The sequence below is a fragment of the Chlorocebus sabaeus genome, chromosome 20 (genome assembly GCF_047675955.1).
Source record: "Chlorocebus sabaeus isolate Y175 chromosome 20, mChlSab1.0.hap1, whole genome shotgun sequence".
Taxonomy (NCBI): Eukaryota; Metazoa; Chordata; class Mammalia; order Primates; family Cercopithecidae; genus Chlorocebus; species Chlorocebus sabaeus.
Genome location: NC_132923.1, coordinates 28,042,666 through 28,060,525, shown reverse-complemented (window position 1 = coordinate 28,060,525; position 17,860 = coordinate 28,042,666). Strand labels below are relative to the sequence as shown.

Genomic DNA, 17,860 nt, shown 5'->3' with positions numbered 1-17,860 from the left:
ATTTTGGATTCTAAATTTGCTTTACTATCAGTCACCATAGCCAATGAATTTTCTCCATAGTGCTTAGTTGCCCCAGTAATGGAGCAGTTAGTACAGATGGCTGATATTATCAAGGGTTGCAGTTCTTCAACTTGAGGCCGCAGAACAAGGGGTGCCAAATTGAAGGTGTTGCTTAAAGAGTTGTGGCTGTGGAGTCAGGCTGGAAGGGAGAATGGAGCCAGAGGGGAATAGAGAGGGAAGGGGCCAATGTTTGGGAGGGCTGAGGGCTGGAAAACAGGTGTAAGACACAGAGGGGATAGAGACACTGTAATCAGGTCACCTGTGAAAGAAACTGGCATTAAAAAGGTAAGAATTTTTAGACATGCAGGCATGAGTCAGCTGTCAATGATTAATGACTATGACTAAGGCTCCGTTCTTTGTGTTTCTTCTTTGTATTAGTTTTTCCCATGAAATATTTAATGCAGTGTGTTTTGTTTTGTTTTGTTTTTCCACAAAGCTATTTTACATTATTTGAAAATACAGGCTGGGCATGGTGGCTCATGCCTATAATCCCAACACTTTGGGAGGCCGGGGTGGGCGGATCACCTGAGGCCAGGAGTTCGAGACCAGCCAGGCCAACGTGGCGAAACCTTGTCTCTAATAAAAATACAAAAATTAGCTAGGCATGGTGACGGGCACCTGTAATCCCAGCTACTCGGGAGGCTGAGGCAGGAGAATCGCTTCAACCCAGGAGGCAGAGGCTGCAGTGAGCCAAGATCGGGCCATTGCACTCCAGCCTGGGAAACAAGAGTGAAACTCCGTCTCAAAAAAAAAAAAAAGAAAAAAGAAAAGATAGCTGTTGGTAATCCAAGAGGCAGGTCTAGGCCAGACTGCAAATTCTAAGGGATTTGAGTTTTATGCCAAAGAAGCTATGGAAGGGTTTTAAATAAGAGAGTAACATGTTCAGAGGCATGTTTCAGAAAGACCACAGTGACAGTAGCATGGAGTAGAGGTTGGCAGACCAGCAAGGAGACCCTTGCAGTCAGCCAGGAGAAAGGTACAAAGGCCAAAACTCAAGTAATTAGTGAAGATGGAAACGAGATGATAAGTAGGAAAAATACTAAATGAGGATCTGGGATTTGGAAACTGATTGGATATGGGAAAATGTTATTAGGAAGGAGGCAGAGGTGATATCCATAATTCTAGTTTTGGTGACTTTGTGGATTACAGTGACATTTACAGAGAGAGTAAAAGAAGAAAGCAGGTTTTGGGAAATATGAGTTTAGTTGGGTATATATTGAGTTTTATATATATGAGTTTCAAGGACAAATACTTGAAAGTGTCTCAATAGGATATCTAAGTCTAGAATTTAGGAGATCCTAGGCTGGAAATAGTCCATAAATGCAGTAGATTTAATAGCAATCTTAAATGTCTCTATCCCCAAGAATCCGAGTAGCCTGAGAACTCCATTAAGATAACAGGGTAAGAATTTAAGAATTGCCATAAAGCAGGTCAGCTTCATTATTCCTTCAACCACCTCCCTGTTTTATCTCAGGTCACCGAGGGATAGTTTCTAGGAAGATGTGGTTTTCCTCTGCAATATCAGCCTCAAAAGGTTAGGGATTGGCTGGGCATGGTAGCTCATACCTGTAATCCCAGTACTTCAGGAGGTCAAGGTGGGAGGATCACTTGAGGCCAAGAGTTAGAGACCAGCCTGGGCAACATAACAAGACCCTGTCTCTACCAAAAAAAAAAAAAAGTTTTTATAAGGTTAGGTATGTTTTCTAATAAAAATCCCTATGATAAAAAGAAAACACAATGGGATGACGACAGTCAACAATAATTTACTGTACATTTTAAAATAACTGAAAGAGTCTGGGTGCCATGGCTCACATCTGTCATCCCAGCACTTTGAGAGGCTGAGGCATATGGATTGCTTGAACCCAGGAGTTCGAGACCAGCCTGGACAACATAGGGAGACCCCCTATCTCTACAAAAAAAATTTAAAGTCTCTACTAAATATAAAAAAAAAAAAAAAGCCAGGCATGGTTCTGTGTGCCTATAGTCCCCACTAATTGGGGAACTAAGGCAGAAGGATTACTTGAGCTGAAGAAGTGGAGGCTGCAGTGAGCCATGATTGCACCACTGCACTCCAACCTGGGTGATAGAGCGAGACCCTGTCTCAAAATAAATAAGTAAAAAATAAGAGTATAATTGGACTGTTTGTAAGAAAGGATACATGCTTGAGGTGATGGATACCCCATTTACCCTAATGTGATTATTATGCATGGCATGCCTGTATCAAAATATCTCATGTAACCCATAAATATATATACCTACTATGTATCTACAAAAATAAAAAAATAAAAAATAAATTTTTTTTGAGACAGAGTCTCGCTGTCGCCCAAGCTGGAGTGCAGTGGCACGATCTCGGCTCACTGCAACCTCTGCCTCCTGGGTTCAAGTGATTCTCCTGCCTCAGCCTCCTACGTAGCTGGAATTACAGATGCACGCCACCATGCCTGGCTAATTTTTGTGTTTTTAGTTGAGAGTGGGTTTCACCATGTTGGCCAGGCTGGTCTGGAACTCCTGACCTCAGGTGATCCACCCGCCTCGGCCTCCCAAAGTGCTGGGATTACAGGCGTGAGCCACTACACCTGGCCAAAATTTTTTACAGAAAAAAAACTGTTCGAAATTAAACTTACCCCTCCTTGCTTCACAGCTTTTACGTGGAATAGGAGTTTGAATTAACCAATGAAAACAGATCCATTACTACTCCCAGAGAATCCAATCCAAAAAGCAAATCTAAACAACTGGGCCTCTCTGTAGACTCTCCCTGGGCAGATGAACTGTTTACAGAGATGAAGGTAGAAGATAAAACTGTGGATACTATTCAAGAAGCGAGTGGAGCCAGCCAGGGAGCACAGGCTCTGAAGCAGGAGGCACGAGGCATTCTCCTCCCAGCCTGATTCAAAAGGGCTTGGCACTGCCTTCCTCAGCTGAAAGGTGCCGTCCTGAGTTGACAGTTAGAGCAACACTCCCTTGATCAGTGCCAGGTTCACACTGACAGAGGCCTCCCTTTTTAGGACTCTATGGAGACAATGCCCTTTTCTTGTTATGTAAAAAAAAAACCTTTTTCTCTTATGAATTTTATTCAAGTTTGAAAAGATGCTTATACGTTATCTGCTGATCTTTATGACTTTCACCCTCAAAGGGGTAACATTACCCAGCAGTTTATGCCAGGGCTTCCTCAGCTTACCAATCAATGACAGTGTTGCCAACTTTGAGGCTCCCCCACAACTCCAGTTTGCAAATGTTTTTTACAGGCCTCCCTCCACTTCAATGTCTATACCAATTGCTGGCGAATCTGAATCTTTGCAAGAAGATAGAAAAGGTGGAGAGACTCTCAAAGTGCATCTTGGAATAGCAGGTATGGATGTGTGGCTTACTGGTTTTGTAATTTGTGAGAGACTACTTGATGCCCTAAAAATTCCCAAAGCCCTTCCAGATTTAAAATTGTGTGGATATTTGACTTGAAACAGGCCAATAAGAATCAGCACTTTTAATTATGTAATTCTTGGTTGGTCCAGTGCTTTATTTAGTCTAAAGTATTGTGCTCTGACAGATTAAAAACTAGATGTTACAATGACACTCCGATCATCACTGTATGCATCTACCCCCCACAAGTACAACAGAATACTACAGGATTTTTTTCATTTTTCCCATTCCATTACCCTGCAACTTCTGTAAAGCAACTTCTGCCTCTCAGGTGTTGCTCCTCTTCCATGAATAGCTTTCCCTCTGTCAGTGGTTCTCAAGCCCTAGTGTGCATCAGAGTCACCTGGAGGGCTTGTGAAAACACAGGTTGCTGGCGCAGCAGCCGGAGTGTTTGATTCAGTAGATCTGGCTTAGAGCCTGAAGTTGTGTATTACTAAGACATTCCCACAAGACCCTGATGCTGCTAGTCCCTCACCACACCTTGAGATCCACATTTCCAGGCACACTTCTGGCAGCAGTCAGAATCTGCTCCAGAAGTAAAAGCGTGGTGGGGAAAAATGTCAAGGTCACAGGAGGAAAAGGACTTTGGAGCTTCCCTCTGTCTTCAGTATTACGGGAACAGGATGTATTGTTGGAAAGAAGGGAAAGAAAGGTGAAGTGATATAATTAACCCTTTCACTACCTTTTAAAATATGCAAATATATGGTTTCTTATAAATAATGGTGACTCTGAAATGTCTTGTTTTGGGATCAGTGGATCTTTTGGGAACTTGTAACCATTCCATTAGCTCCTTTTCTTCAGCATGTAAATACTCTGAATTCTTTCTCATATTGAAAAAATAAAAACAAAAACTCCTTAGCCCTACATCCTTCTCTATCTACTGCTCTCCCTTAGGCTCCAGCAGGCTGGCACATGTGCTCACATGCTCTGTGTCTTTCCTCACCCTAGCCCAAATATATAGAGACCTCTCTCTCTCTCTCTCTCTCTGTCTGTCTGTGTGTGTGTGGAGAGAGAGAGAGAGAGATCAGCAAGAGATGATACATGTACTGCACATTTCTTATAGCCAAACTTCTAGAAAGAATATACTGTCCATTTATTCCTAAACACAGTAGCCATCTAGCTTCCATTGTCTGCCCTCTCTTGATGCTATCCCCAGATACATGATTGTCAACTCCTGTGGATATTTGTTCTGGTCTCATCTGATGGCCAGTTATTCTTTCTTGACGCTTTCTCTTCCCTCGGCTCCTCTCTGACCTTTCCTTATCTAGCTTCTTAGAGTCTTCTTCATCTTCCTCCGACTTCCCTTTACATATTGATGTTCCACAGGGTTTGGTCCCCTCACTTCCTTGAGCAATGCCATCTATACCCTTGGCTTTATCTGTCACATAAATGTAAACGTGATTGTTTGATGTAAATGTGATCAAATGCTTTGGGGAAAGGTCCACTTCATACCAAATGTTACACTGAAATCCATCTGTTTCTCTTTCTCCCCAGCCAGACTCTTAAGTTTTTCATGGTCAGGTCTTACTTATCTCTGTATCTCCAGCAGAAGGCCCGGGACACAGTAGATGTTGAGTGACTGTTGAATAGGCATCCTTAGGTGTCTAATTCCGCATATCTAGCACAAGTCTTCCTACCTTTTCCTCCTGTCTTTTCTACCTCAGTTTTCCTGACACAAACTTCTGCTTTGTTATTGAGTCCTGCTCTTTGTACCTATGAAACATCTCTCACTCTCAGCCGGATTACTATGAAAACCTTCACTCATATGCCCCCCGTTTATCCTGTTGCCAAAGTGTTCTTCCCAAAATGTAGATCTGATCATATCACACCCTTCCTTGAAGCCATTGAACTGTTTCCTTCTTTAAACTCATAGAAAGCTCTTCATCAACAGGCATCTACTCATCTTTCTAGCCTCTTTGCCCTCAGTTGTTATACTACACTACCCTATATGCCAACTTTACCAATCTGCTTCCCTACAAACAAGGCATGCTCTTCTTGGTGCCTTTCCTTGCTCAGAAGTTCCCAAACATTGCTCAAGTCCTGGGGTTAACCTCCTCTGTGAGGTCTTTCCCCCATTACCAGGTTGTGTCAGATGCACTGTCCTTTGGAGCTCTTAACAGCTTCCTTTTGGTGCTTGTATTTTTGTACTTACCACATTGTATAAGTTTTGCTTCTACCTCTAAACTCTAAGCTTGTATTTTGTCTTACTTATTTTGTACTTCCTATACCTTGTACAGTATTAGGCACCTGACTTGATAAAATAGTAATAAATATTGATTGAATGAATAAATTTTGAAAACCAGAAGATATGTGGATGACTTACGATCTGAGCCAAACCCAGAAGTAAAGAGCGCTGCATAACTCTTGATATGAACTAACTTTTTGAGTTCAGATTTTGCTGCATGTTTGGGTTTGGACCACTGTAGAGATGCTTGGGCCACTTATACTCTGTCCAGAAATGACAAACCTTTGCAGAAGGACCAAGTTACTCCAGTAGCTTCCTTGTTTTGCAGCATTTGTTGGTCCAACTGCATGCAGTATCATTTATAGAATGGTTGCTATAATTGCTATGTTACTCAGTTGCTTTCCTTCTGCTTCTATGTTAAAAACAGTTCTGGTTTCCAAATATGATTGTGCCCTAGGGAAAATGGTCACAATTCTGCATTCTCTGGAAGAAGCCTGGTTCTGAAAATATATAATTGGCACCTGGAATATATGCATGATCAGAAACTATTAGAAATGGCTTTGACACTGCCTTTTGTACATTTACTTTGAATCTAAATACTATAATCACTTTCTTAAGAACTTTTATTCTCAGTGCAACATCCCATGCTGTGTTGATTTAAGCCACAGACATTGCCCAAATTATAGCCTAGCACTAGCAACACTAACATTAAAGTAATAGAGTACTCTTTAGCTTGTTGTTGTGATGGATTTTTAAGGAAGCAGTATTTGCTTAGAAACCACACTAAAACCTACCAATTTTGTGAATATTTATAAGAATACATCAGGCTGGGCATGGTGGCTCAAGCCTGCAATCCCAGCACTTTGGGAGGCCGAGACAGGCAGATCACAATGTCAGGAGATCAAGACCATCCTGTTTAACACGGTGAAACCCCGTCTCTACTAAAAAATACAAAAAAACTAGCCAGGTGAGGTGGTGGGCGCCTGTAGTCCCAGCTACTCGGGAGGCTGAGGCAGGAGAATGGCGTAAACCCGGGAGGCGGAGCTTGCAGTGAGCTGAGATCCGGCCACTGCACTCCAGCCCGGGTGACAGAGCGAGACTCCGTCTCAAAAAAAAAAAAAAAAAAAAAAGAAGAATACATCAGAGTTGTTTTTATTGGAGAATACTGAACACTGAAACTATAGCAGTTTTAAGATAGAGTGCTGTTAAATGTTTTGAAAAACAGGAGTTTATTGCATGGACTGAACTAATAAGGACCGAAATAATTTTTTTAATGTTATGAAAAATATAATACTAAGGTATTTAAATACTTTGTATTTCTTGCAATACAGTTATTTCCATTGTACTGACTTAAGAGGATATCTCTCATTTTGTAGCTTATTGTTTTGATAATGAACTTGGCAGAGTTTATAAAGTCTGCAGATTAGAATACAAGTTGACCGTTAACTTTTTGGCAATAAGAATGACATCATGTTATGACATATTACAGATCTTTCAGCAAAGAGTGCCTCTGTTCCAGACGAACTTGGTGCCTGTGGACATTCTAGAACATCAAGCTATGCAAGCCAGCAGTCAAAAGTATCAGGTAGAGGCTAACAGTGAAGTTGAATTCCTTATTGTTCCAAAGGGACTTGAAACTGCTGTGGTGTGGGGGAAGGATGTCAGATTGCAGAGTGTTTGATATGAGTATGATATCCAAGGTGATTTTCTCTGACAGGGTATAGCACATGTCACTCCCGGTCATCTAGTTTCTCTGAGCTCTGCCACAGAAGAAATACCTCAGTGGGAAGCACATCAACAGGAGTTGAAAGTATTCTAGAGCCATGTGATGAAATCGAGCAGAAAATCACTGAGCCAAATCTTGATACAGCTGATAAAGAAGATACAGCTTCAGAAAAACTCAACAGGTATCCTTTTAGTTTAAAGAATAAATTTTAATTTTAAAAAAACTTTGTTTTCATAACATAATAAAAAGGAAAAAATGTAATTCTTTTCAAAGATGCCCAGTGAAACAAGATTCTGTAGAATCTCAGCTGAAGCGAGTTGATGACACCAGAGTGGATGCAGATGACATTGTGGAGAAAATATTACAAAGTCAAGACTTCAGCCTTGATTCCAGTGCCGAAGGTGTGTAGATAACTGTTAAGCATAGATTCCTGTAATCCAGGTTTTTCTAATCTGTGTAGTCAGCGGTAAAGAGGCTCAGAACATCATGATATGACTGTCGCATATTTATATAGTAAATTTCATGCCTATAAAAATCTCAAGATAACTTTGTAGCTCATTTATTAATGAGAATGAATATTGAATTTAGAAAAAGAACACTTTTTAGTTAAAAGTGATCAATTTTAAATAAAACATGTATTGTGTTTTTAATTATGCCCAGATGTCTACGTTTGTATACCTAATGATAGGTATCTACATCTGCTTTTGTTATAAGTGCTTTAAGCCACTGTTGTAATTTGGAGGTGGTCTTAGAACAATAATAGTGAATAATGGAATCCTTCATTCCCTCCTTAGAATTTTCACTGAAACTGAAAATTTGTATGCCACCAATTTGAAAGATATAATTACTCATGTTGATGTGAATAGAAAGCACTTAACAATGGACTTGTTTTCATTATGTAGCTGGGTGTAAAGAGAAATAATTAAACCTTACTTACGGAAATTTGTAGGAAGAGCTATCTCCATTACTCAGTTGAAAGAGAAAGAGCTTTAGAAAAGTTGGTGAGAAATAACCTTTAGAGTATCTTTTAAATTGCCTATTTTAAAACACATATGTAACTTTGGTTTTTAAGTTGTTTATTTCTTTAATAAACTGAATTGTAAAATATGGATTATTACAATATCAATACTATTTGACTATAGTCTAATAATTGTACATGTAACAAACATTTTAAATGTGTATTGCAGAAGAAGGACTAAGGCTATTTGTGGGCCCTGGGGGAAGTACAACCTTTGGCAGTCATCATCTTCCAAATAGGTAAGTAGTACAAATAGTGTCTTATTAAAACATAGACTCATTTTTTTTTTTTAATCATGAGTAGAGGATGATGGTTGCAAAGTTTGTATTAGGCTGAAGCTAGGAAACGCAGTAGTAGTTACCTGAGAAGAGTTACAGCTCTTAGTGTAACTCTCAGTTTCCTTTATTCTGGATATGTTTGACATTATATTTTATAAATTAGTTTTTAATTTCCTTAGAAGTATTTTTAAAGTGTATTAGTCAAGGACCAGTAGGCCATTGGGAAAGTTGCGATATAAAAGGACATTTAGAAAAGAGTTCTTAGTCTTTTAAAACATTAATTTTTTATTAATTTATTTTCTAGAGACATTACTGTTTCCCAGGCTGGAATGCAGTGGTGCAATCATAGATCACTGTAGCCTCAAACTCCTCAGCTCAAGTGATCCTCCTGCCTTAGCCTCTTCAGTAGCTGGGACCATAGGCATGTGCCACTGTGCATCACTAGTCTGATATTTTAGGAAGAGCAAAGCAAAATTACATTTTCAGTCAATGGTGTTATCTTTTCTGAGCAGTTACACAGCCACTGAGCAACTTAAGCTGCTGTTAACCTTTCTTGTACTCTCCTTTTCTCTACCCCACTGCCATACATATTAAGAAAAGTTCTGAAAACCAAATACTGTTTTGCTAGTTATCCAGATGCAGATGAAGAAAAGTCACCTGCCAGACTTACCACTCATTATAAGCACTGCGGCAGATAACAGTGAGCACAGACACCGAGGACAGTGTAGGAATTCTAATCACTCCCTTGCTCCTTACAACCTGCTCCCCACACTTCTGTGCACCCCTAATTCCATTCCATGTTGTATTTATGTGGGGTCCCTGCAAAACTACAGAGTGAGTCACAGTTTCAGGGGGGAACCCCTTGGACCAAGACAGTTATTTTATTCTCTCATGCTCAAAACCTAAAAGAATTTTGCATTCATTTCTTTTACTAATATTTTAATGAGTACCTCCTATTTGTCCAGCACATTACAAGGCTCAAAAATAGACTAACAGCAAAAACCTACATCAATAATTAACTACAATCAGATATCATAGGTAGGTAAGAGAGAGACATATAAAGCTACTTCCAGGGAGTAATGTGAAAAAGGATTTACAGAAAATGTAACACTATTTAGATCTTTGATTGACTCATCTGCTCATTAAATTCAGTAACTGTTTCTTGGGCCAATTTCTGGGTAAGGATGCAAGTAGAAAAGACCAAGCTCTTACCCTCTGCCGACTTATGGTCTAGCACATGGGGCTGGCAGGCTATAACTCATAGGCCAAATTGGCCCACTGCCTGCATTTACAAAGTTTCATTGGAACACAACTATGCCTGTTTATTTATGTAGTGTTTATGGCTGCTTTGATGCATTACAGTAGCAGAGCTGAGTGGTGCCGCAGACACTCTGGCCCACAAAGCCTACAATATTTACTGTCTGACTCTTTCTTACAGATGAGATGGACAAACTAAAAATCGTAACATTATAATAAATACTGTAATAGAGAGAAGTAGAGGGAAGTTTGAGAGAACAGAAACGGGACCTCAGAGTTCACACTTGAAGAGAGACTTTGGAAGAATAAAAAATAAGTGGGGGGCTTATAAGGTGAATATGATGAATATGAATACTCCTGGTAATGGGAACAAATAGAATGAGTTTATAAGTACAGTAATTATTATATATAATTATAATAAACATATAGCAATTATAGGTAGCATTGAGCATTTATTAGTTCTATGCCAAGCACAGGTACATATATTTTTTTTATCCAATTCTTATATAGTATCTTTCAGTGCTCACAACATACTACAATTAGTTTGGTGTTTTTTTAATGGAAACAAAGATACAAAGAAGTAATTTTAGGCTGGATGTGGTGGCTCACACCTGTAATCCCAGCACTTTGGGAGGCTGAGGCGGGTGGATCACTTGAGATCAGGAGTTCAAGACCAGCCTGGCCAACATGGCAAAATCTCGTCTCTACTAAAAATACAAAAATTAGCTGGGCGTGGTGGTGGGCACCTGTAATCCCAGCTACTTGGGAGGCTGAGGCAGGAGACTCACTTGAACCCAGGAGGTGGACGCTGTGGTGAGCCAAGATTGTACCACTGCACTCCAGCCTGGGCAACAGACAGAATGAGACTGTCTCAAAAAAAAAAAAAAGAAGAAGAAGAAGAAGTAATTTGCCCAAGGCCTTAAAACTATTAAGTGGTAAAACCAAGATTAAAACTCATGTCTCTTTGAGTCCAAATCCCATTGTACTTAACCACTATATCTTACTGACTCATTAATAATATAACATAGTTCAGGTTCTTCTGAGGAGAGGGGGTTGTGAACAGGTATTTAGGGACATGAGGCTGGCAAGCATCTCTGAGCTAGGCTGTAAAGGGCCTCACTTGCCATAACAAAGTTTCTTACTCTCATGTTCACAGTGGGGAGCCATTGGCTGTCCTTGCAGGGAAGTGACCTATCAGATTGGCATTTTAGAAAAATAACTGGCTATTATTTGAAGGGTAGATCAGAGCAAGGAGAGACCAGTAGCAGGGGGAACCAGGTAGAAAAGTAACATTTATAAGGACAGTGGTATGAAGGATGGAGAGAACATGTGTTTTTGAGTTAGAGACTTGGGTTCACATCCTAGCCAGACCACTTTTGGGGCCTGAGTAAATCACTTAACTTCAGTATAATTTTAGTTATCTCTGCTGAAAAGTAGGAATAACCATGCCTATCTCATGGAGTAATTTTAAAGGGCAAATGACATAATATACTCAGTAAACCCGGTCTTTATTAATTTAAGTAGAGGAACAGCAGAAAATATAGTTCCAACCAAATGGTATTTTTTTCTAAGAGATAGGGTCTCATCCTGTCACCAGGCTGGAGTGCAGTGACGCACTCTCGGCTCACTGCAGTCTTCAACCCCAGGCTCAGCCGGCTGAGTAGCTAGGACTACAGGCAGGTACCACTACACCCGGCATTTTTTTTTTTTTTTCTGTAGAGACAGAATCTCGCTGTGTTGTCCAGGCTGGTCTCAAACTCCTGGCCTCAAGTGATCCTCCCACTACAGCCTCTCAAAGTGCTAGGATTACAGGCATGAGCTGTTGTGCCAAGCCTTCAACCAAGAGGAATTTAAATAGTAAATGATCAAAAGCATGGACTGTCTTATCAGACTGCCTGGGGTCAAGTCCTAGCTCTTCCACTATTGATTGATATTATTGACCTCTGTAAGTCTCAGTTTCCTTGCCTGTAAAATGAGAGTGATAAATAAGATACTGAACTCATAGGATGTAAGATTAAATTAGATGACTTATGTAAAGTTTTTTGGTTTTCATCTTTGAAAGACAGGGTCTCACTCTGTTGCCCAGGCTGGCATGCAGTGATGTGATTACAGTTCACTGCAGCCTCCAATTCCTGCACTCAAGTGATCCTCCTGCCTCAGCCTCCTGAGTAGCTAGGACTACAGGTGTGAGCCACCACGCCCAGCTTTTCTTTTTTAACTTTGTGTGGAGACGAGGTCTTGCTGTGTTGCCCAGGATACAGCCTGGCCCACTTGGATTTTCTTACTGGGACCTGCGTGCACCTGCCTGCTTGTCTTTAGGGACATTAAATTTTTTCTGACAAGAAGTCTGTCTGTATTTTTATTTTATTCTTCCATATGTGATTTGTCTTTTATATGTATCTGGCTGCTTTTAAGATTTTCTGTTTATTACTGGTTTTTAGCACTTTGGCTATGATGTGCCTTGGTATGTTTTTCCTTGTGTTTATTCTGCTTGGGGTTCATCAAGCTTTTCCATCTATGGGTTTACAGTTTTCATCAAATTTGGAATTCTCAAGCCATTGTTTTCCCCAACCCCTCCTTCTGTTATTCTGATCTACAAATTCTAATCCCCAGCCCCTCTGAGCTTTGACCTCTGACTCCTCCACTCAGAGAGACCAGCAGGCTGTATTTGGGGTCTTCCTCTCTGCACTGCAGGCTCGGAGGATCCTGAAGGAAACTGCTTCAGGCAGCTAGCTGGGGCGGTTGTTGGGCTCTCTTCATTTATTTCTTGTTTCTTGGGACCACAGTCCTGCACTGCCTGTTGTCTAGTATGTGCAAACTGTCATTTCACTTATTCTATCCAGTTTTCTAATTATATAAGGCAGGAGGGAAAGTCTGGTTCCTGTTACTTCATCATGGCCAGAGGCAGAACATTTTTAAAAGGGCATCTAAAAGCCAGTGTGCCGTGCTGCCCACCATGGTTTCTTCAAATTGTGATTTTCTGTAGGTATGAATGGGTGCTCACTGGCATTCTGTTGAGGAAGTTCCTACTTCTTCTGTAGAATGAATCTATGAGAAAAGGAGTTTCTGGGCAGTCAACTGAGAAGTCCAGTCAAGTCCATGGTGGGCTAGTAATCACTGCTACCTTACTTCCATTGTTTAGAATTTCCTCTTAAAATGTCATTAAGGGAGACACTAGTCATGGTGGTTGCTTCTGGGCTTACTAAACTCAGGCACACTCAGGGTGAAATGACCAGTAGTAAGGTATACCCTGACATCTTGACAAATTGGGAAATGGGTACCTGGTGATAACTTTAGGCAGTAATGGGCCAGGCATGTGGCTCATGCCTGTAATCCAGCACTTTGGAAGGCTGAGTTAGGAGGATTGCTTGAGCCCAGGAGTTCTTGTTGCAGTGAGCTTTAATCACACCACTGCACTTCCATCTGGGCAACAGAATGAAACCCTGTCATGAAAACGCCACAATATTATGACAGCTGAAGACCATCATCATTAACTCAGTGGGAGTCCTGATGCACTGCCAGAGTCAACATATGCTCTTGGATGAGACCGATTTTAGAATGGATAGATAAACATGTTTGAGGAGCATTTCTTGCCACCGTTTGTTGATTGGTCAAGAATTGGGAAATTCTAATAGATTATTTTGGGAATAAGTGCAAGAGAATCAGGATCTACACTAATCCAATGTATTAATTATAAACATTTAATATCTCACATAGTTTCTATCCACGATGCCTTTAAACCTTGTGGAAATCAAATCTAGTAGAAAAATACCTAATGCCCCATCTCTCCAGGGACAAGGTTACTTGAAACGGTTTCAAACACTACAGCTCAAAATTTTGAAGTTTTTTTCCTCTACTGTTTTAGGGTGGGGTCTGGAGCTTATGAACAAGTTGTGATCAAACGCTAGAAGTCAAGCCGGTGAAAACATTTCCCTGTGGATTTAAGATGTGAGTAGTTGATGTATCAAGGCATTTTATTCAAGCACTTAATAGAAAATGAACCTCAACTATCAAGAGGAAAGCCAATGCTGATTTCTTCTCTGGAAGGACCCACCACCGTCCTGTACCAGCCACCAAAGGGGAACATCTGCATGGCAGTCTCCAGGCACCGTGCTGCTGTGTGCCTTGGAAGCACCTGGCTTCTGTGGTCACTGCACATGATAATGAAAAGCCTGCTTTGTCTTATAGAACACCCCAGTGGAGAAAACAGCATTATACCCATCAGAGTATCATTTTAGGATTCAAGTGTAAAAATCTGTGATCAAGATGCTCAATAGATTTGGGCTCTATGGTTTGTTTTTTTTAGTTTGAGAGACAGTACATGAATATAACTTAAACCGTATAGATTTTGTCAAGATAGGCACAATTCCTGTTCTGGAAATCTTCCCTATTGTACTACCTACAGCATTGTATAAAGCGTGGGTGTTCATGCTTTGAGAAAATGTTAGACTACAATTGAAACATGTGATGTGCTTATTCATAATTCTCAGTGTATCAGTCATAAATGAAATAACAAGTGCATTTCAGTCTGAGATACGTGAATGGATGTAATGCCGTTTTTATGCAGTATATATTGTTAATTGTCATTAATATTAGATGAGCTGCAGAATCACCCCCAAGCACTACATAAAAGGCTCAAAATAAGTTTAACACCCACTGTGTTGGGCACCCTAACAGAAGAGCTGTCTTAACTCACTGAATAGTAAGGTCTACTGGTTTCAGGAGTCAAAATGTAGAAAAAGAGGAGAATTGTAATCTGGTCAGAAACAGAGAAGCCTTTTCCGTGTAAATTCAGATTTATCTGAGGCTAACAGTTTTCCAAAGTGGTGGTGGGTAGCAGCATGACAGCTGCTTGCCGTGACTGATGCGAACTGGTGGGTTTCCATTTTAGTTCTCTGTAAGTACTATTTTCTTCTCCACTGTGTCAAAAGTTAGTTGTTTTGAGGCAAGAGTAGAATATAACATACATCAAATATAGCTTTTAAAATAAGAATACCTGGTCTGGATCCAGTTGAGCAGCACAGCAGATAAACCTTAGAGTTTTTCTGTCCTTTCATGACAGTTTCCACGTGGAAAGATCTAAACTTTCTTGGAATCACTGTTAGTGAAGAAAAATGTAGAATCTGTATAACCAGTAATTCCCCAATTCTTACTTTCAGAGTCATATCCAGGAAAGACAATATGTCAGAATAGAATGACTTTGGTCTAGGTGTTTTCACGTTGGCAAAAATAAGGAGGAAATTATATTATTTTAATATCCAAATTTAAAGGTTTGGAAAATTTTGAATAGTTAATATTAGGACTTTTGTTGCTGTTTTTTATATTTCAAGGATTGGGTATTCTGCATTAATCCAATACTATATTAACCAAGAGATTCTGGAATTTTTTAAAAGATGATACCCTGTTTTATATTTTGAATGTAGAGAGACTCTGAGAGAGAGAATGTTCTGAGTTATTATACTTTTTATTTTTTAAGATTTATTTTTAAGGATAAAACAATGACCTGAACATTTTAGCCTAACCAAGGGACTTAGGTGGTAAAGACTTGCATTCTGTCTTCACGTGAACTGATCCATTCATTATATATTATGGGAAAAATCAAAGAAAGTTTTTTATAGAGATATGAAGATATTATTTAGAGAGATATTTATTATGACATTTTTTAAAAACATATTTTTCTATTTTCAAAATATTATTTCTAGGCTATATTTTTATTGGTGCTGTGCAGATGATTTTGCAGTTTTGAAAATGATAAAACTAGATTGTAAGTGGGGTTTAGTGAGAACATTCATTAGACATGTAAGAGGTGCTGCAGTCAGGGCGGTGCCCATCTTACTCATCCTTGACTGCCCTTGGTCCGACACCTCTCTATACAAGACTGGTTCTCAGTATTTTAAATGGTACAGAATTCTTTTTAAAAAGTAGAGAGATTTTGAAAAGCATAAAAATCATGCCTTTATAATCTTAGCAGCCATCAGATACATCTTGATTTATGTAGTAGTAAATATAACATATTTTAATAAATAGAAACACTGATTAGGAAGAAAAAAGAACTAATGTCTATGTCTTCTGTAGTCATCAAAAGTCTGGATCCATTTTATTCCATTTTGTGTTCCATTGGCACACTTTGTATTCAAATTTCAGTGCAGTCCTTTCAAAATACTTGCTAAGGGTTGCCTAAGTGTCTGCCTTACGCTCTGATTTTCCTTTTCTGAGAGCATGGTTAAGAACATCTTAACCATGTAGCCGTTGAAAAAATCTGTTTATTAAATAATAAGTCCACTTCTGTTTATGTTTTGAGTTTAGAAAATTTGACTTGAAAATTTAGATTAATAAATGTATTTTTAAATATTAAAGTCAAATTTCAAATCACCCAGTGTTGAAGAATTTGCAGATGTATACAATACTTTTTCTAATTATATCCTAGAGAAAAAGACTAATGGTATTTCAAAGCTGTGTATTTGTGACGAGATAAAGAAGAGTCTTAAATATCTTGTTTGGGAGAATGCACAGGCCAGTCAGGAGACCCACCTCCTGCGCCGTGAGCTGCTCACTGAGACCCAACAGGTCATGAAGGCTAGTAGAGGGCAGAGAAGGCCTTGGGCCATCAGTTTACACTCGAATGGTTGACTCCCCTTTGTGGTGTTTTTGAAGGCTGCTTATACCAACAGCTAATGTGGATTAGTGCTTATGATCTTGAAAAAGTCTTGACCAAGAGTCCTAAACTCCACCACTCCACCATCCCATTCCAGCTTAACACTATCAGAATAATATCCAAACTCTGGATTCTTTTTTCTTTTTCACTTTTTTTTTTTTTTTTCCTTTTTTAAGAGAGACAGGGTCTTGCTCGGTCACCTAGGCTGGAGTGTAGTGGCGCAATCGTTGCTCACTACAGCCTCCAACTCCCAGGCTCAAATGATCCTCCCACCTTGGCCTCCCAAAGTGCTAGGATTACAGGCGTGAGCCACTGTGCCCAGCCTAGTTTCTTTTGTATATGCTTTTTTTTACAAAACTGTGAGCCACAGAGGTTGACCACGTAGCCAATTGGTTGCTAGAAGGGAGAAAAAAAATCTCCAGCTAGCCTCCAAATAAAACATACTCAAATTCAAACAGCAGTTAGTTTTAATTAACATACAGAAGTAATTTTAGGCTTTCAGATTTCTATGCTGACTAGAACACTTTGCAAGCTGAAGCTGACATTATTATCAAATACTTCATTTAAGTACATACTCCGAAGTGTCAGGCTTCCAGCGTATGTAGCAACACTCTGAGAGACAAACTGGGCTCATATGACGGGGTTGCATTTTATTTTCTTAACAGGTCTTTAAATTGGGCAGTTCTGAAATTCTGTTTGGTCACTTCTAGATGGTACGTCATGTGAATACAACCAAGTACTATAGTTGAAATTGTGTTATGCCACTACTCATATGTTGTTTTAGGTACTATGCATAATGTTAATAGCTGAGATGTTAAAGAATTTGAAGTCTAAAATATAAAAGATAAATATACCTGTATTAATCCTATGTTAAGATGCTCTGGAAATAAAGGCCTTATTCCCTTACATATGCGATTTTTGTAAGATAATATATACACAGTGTATTTTAAACATTTGTGTGGGTGGTCCATGTAGTTACTTCCCATACGACAAAGCTGACAAAATTTTTAATTTACACAATGTATTCTGCATTTTCAAATGTTTATCTTATATATATAGCAAAGAAATTATCTTACTGATATGCATTGACCGAATCCCATGGAGAAAAGACATTTAGATACATCTCATTTGAGGCTCCCCTTCCTCTCATGTGTTTGATTTTTTGGAAGATGACACAATGTGTGGGTAACCATGCAAATGTTTATGAATAACTTTGTTGAAGTGATTCCATCAGTATTCTGTTGTAATACTTGGAGAATGATCT

At 39.5% G+C, this 17,860-nt stretch overlaps 1 protein-coding gene across 1 annotated transcript in view; it reads left to right on the top strand.

Moving 5' to 3' along the window:
• Window positions 1-17,578, top strand: part of EEIG2 (EEIG family member 2) — a 73,846-nt gene extending 56,268 nt beyond the window's left edge. The window contains exons 6-11 of the mRNA XM_007977764.3: window positions 3,306-3,409; window positions 7,152-7,247; window positions 7,380-7,569; window positions 7,662-7,789; window positions 8,576-8,645; window positions 13,807-17,578. Coding sequence (XP_007975955.1) covers window positions 3,306-3,409; window positions 7,152-7,247; window positions 7,380-7,569; window positions 7,662-7,789; window positions 8,576-8,645; window positions 13,807-13,849 — 631 coding nt within the window. The 3' untranslated portion in view covers window positions 13,850-17,578. The remainder of the gene's footprint in view (window positions 1-3,305; window positions 3,410-7,151; window positions 7,248-7,379; window positions 7,570-7,661; window positions 7,790-8,575; window positions 8,646-13,806) is intronic.
• Window positions 17,579-17,860: the final 282 nt, after the last annotated feature.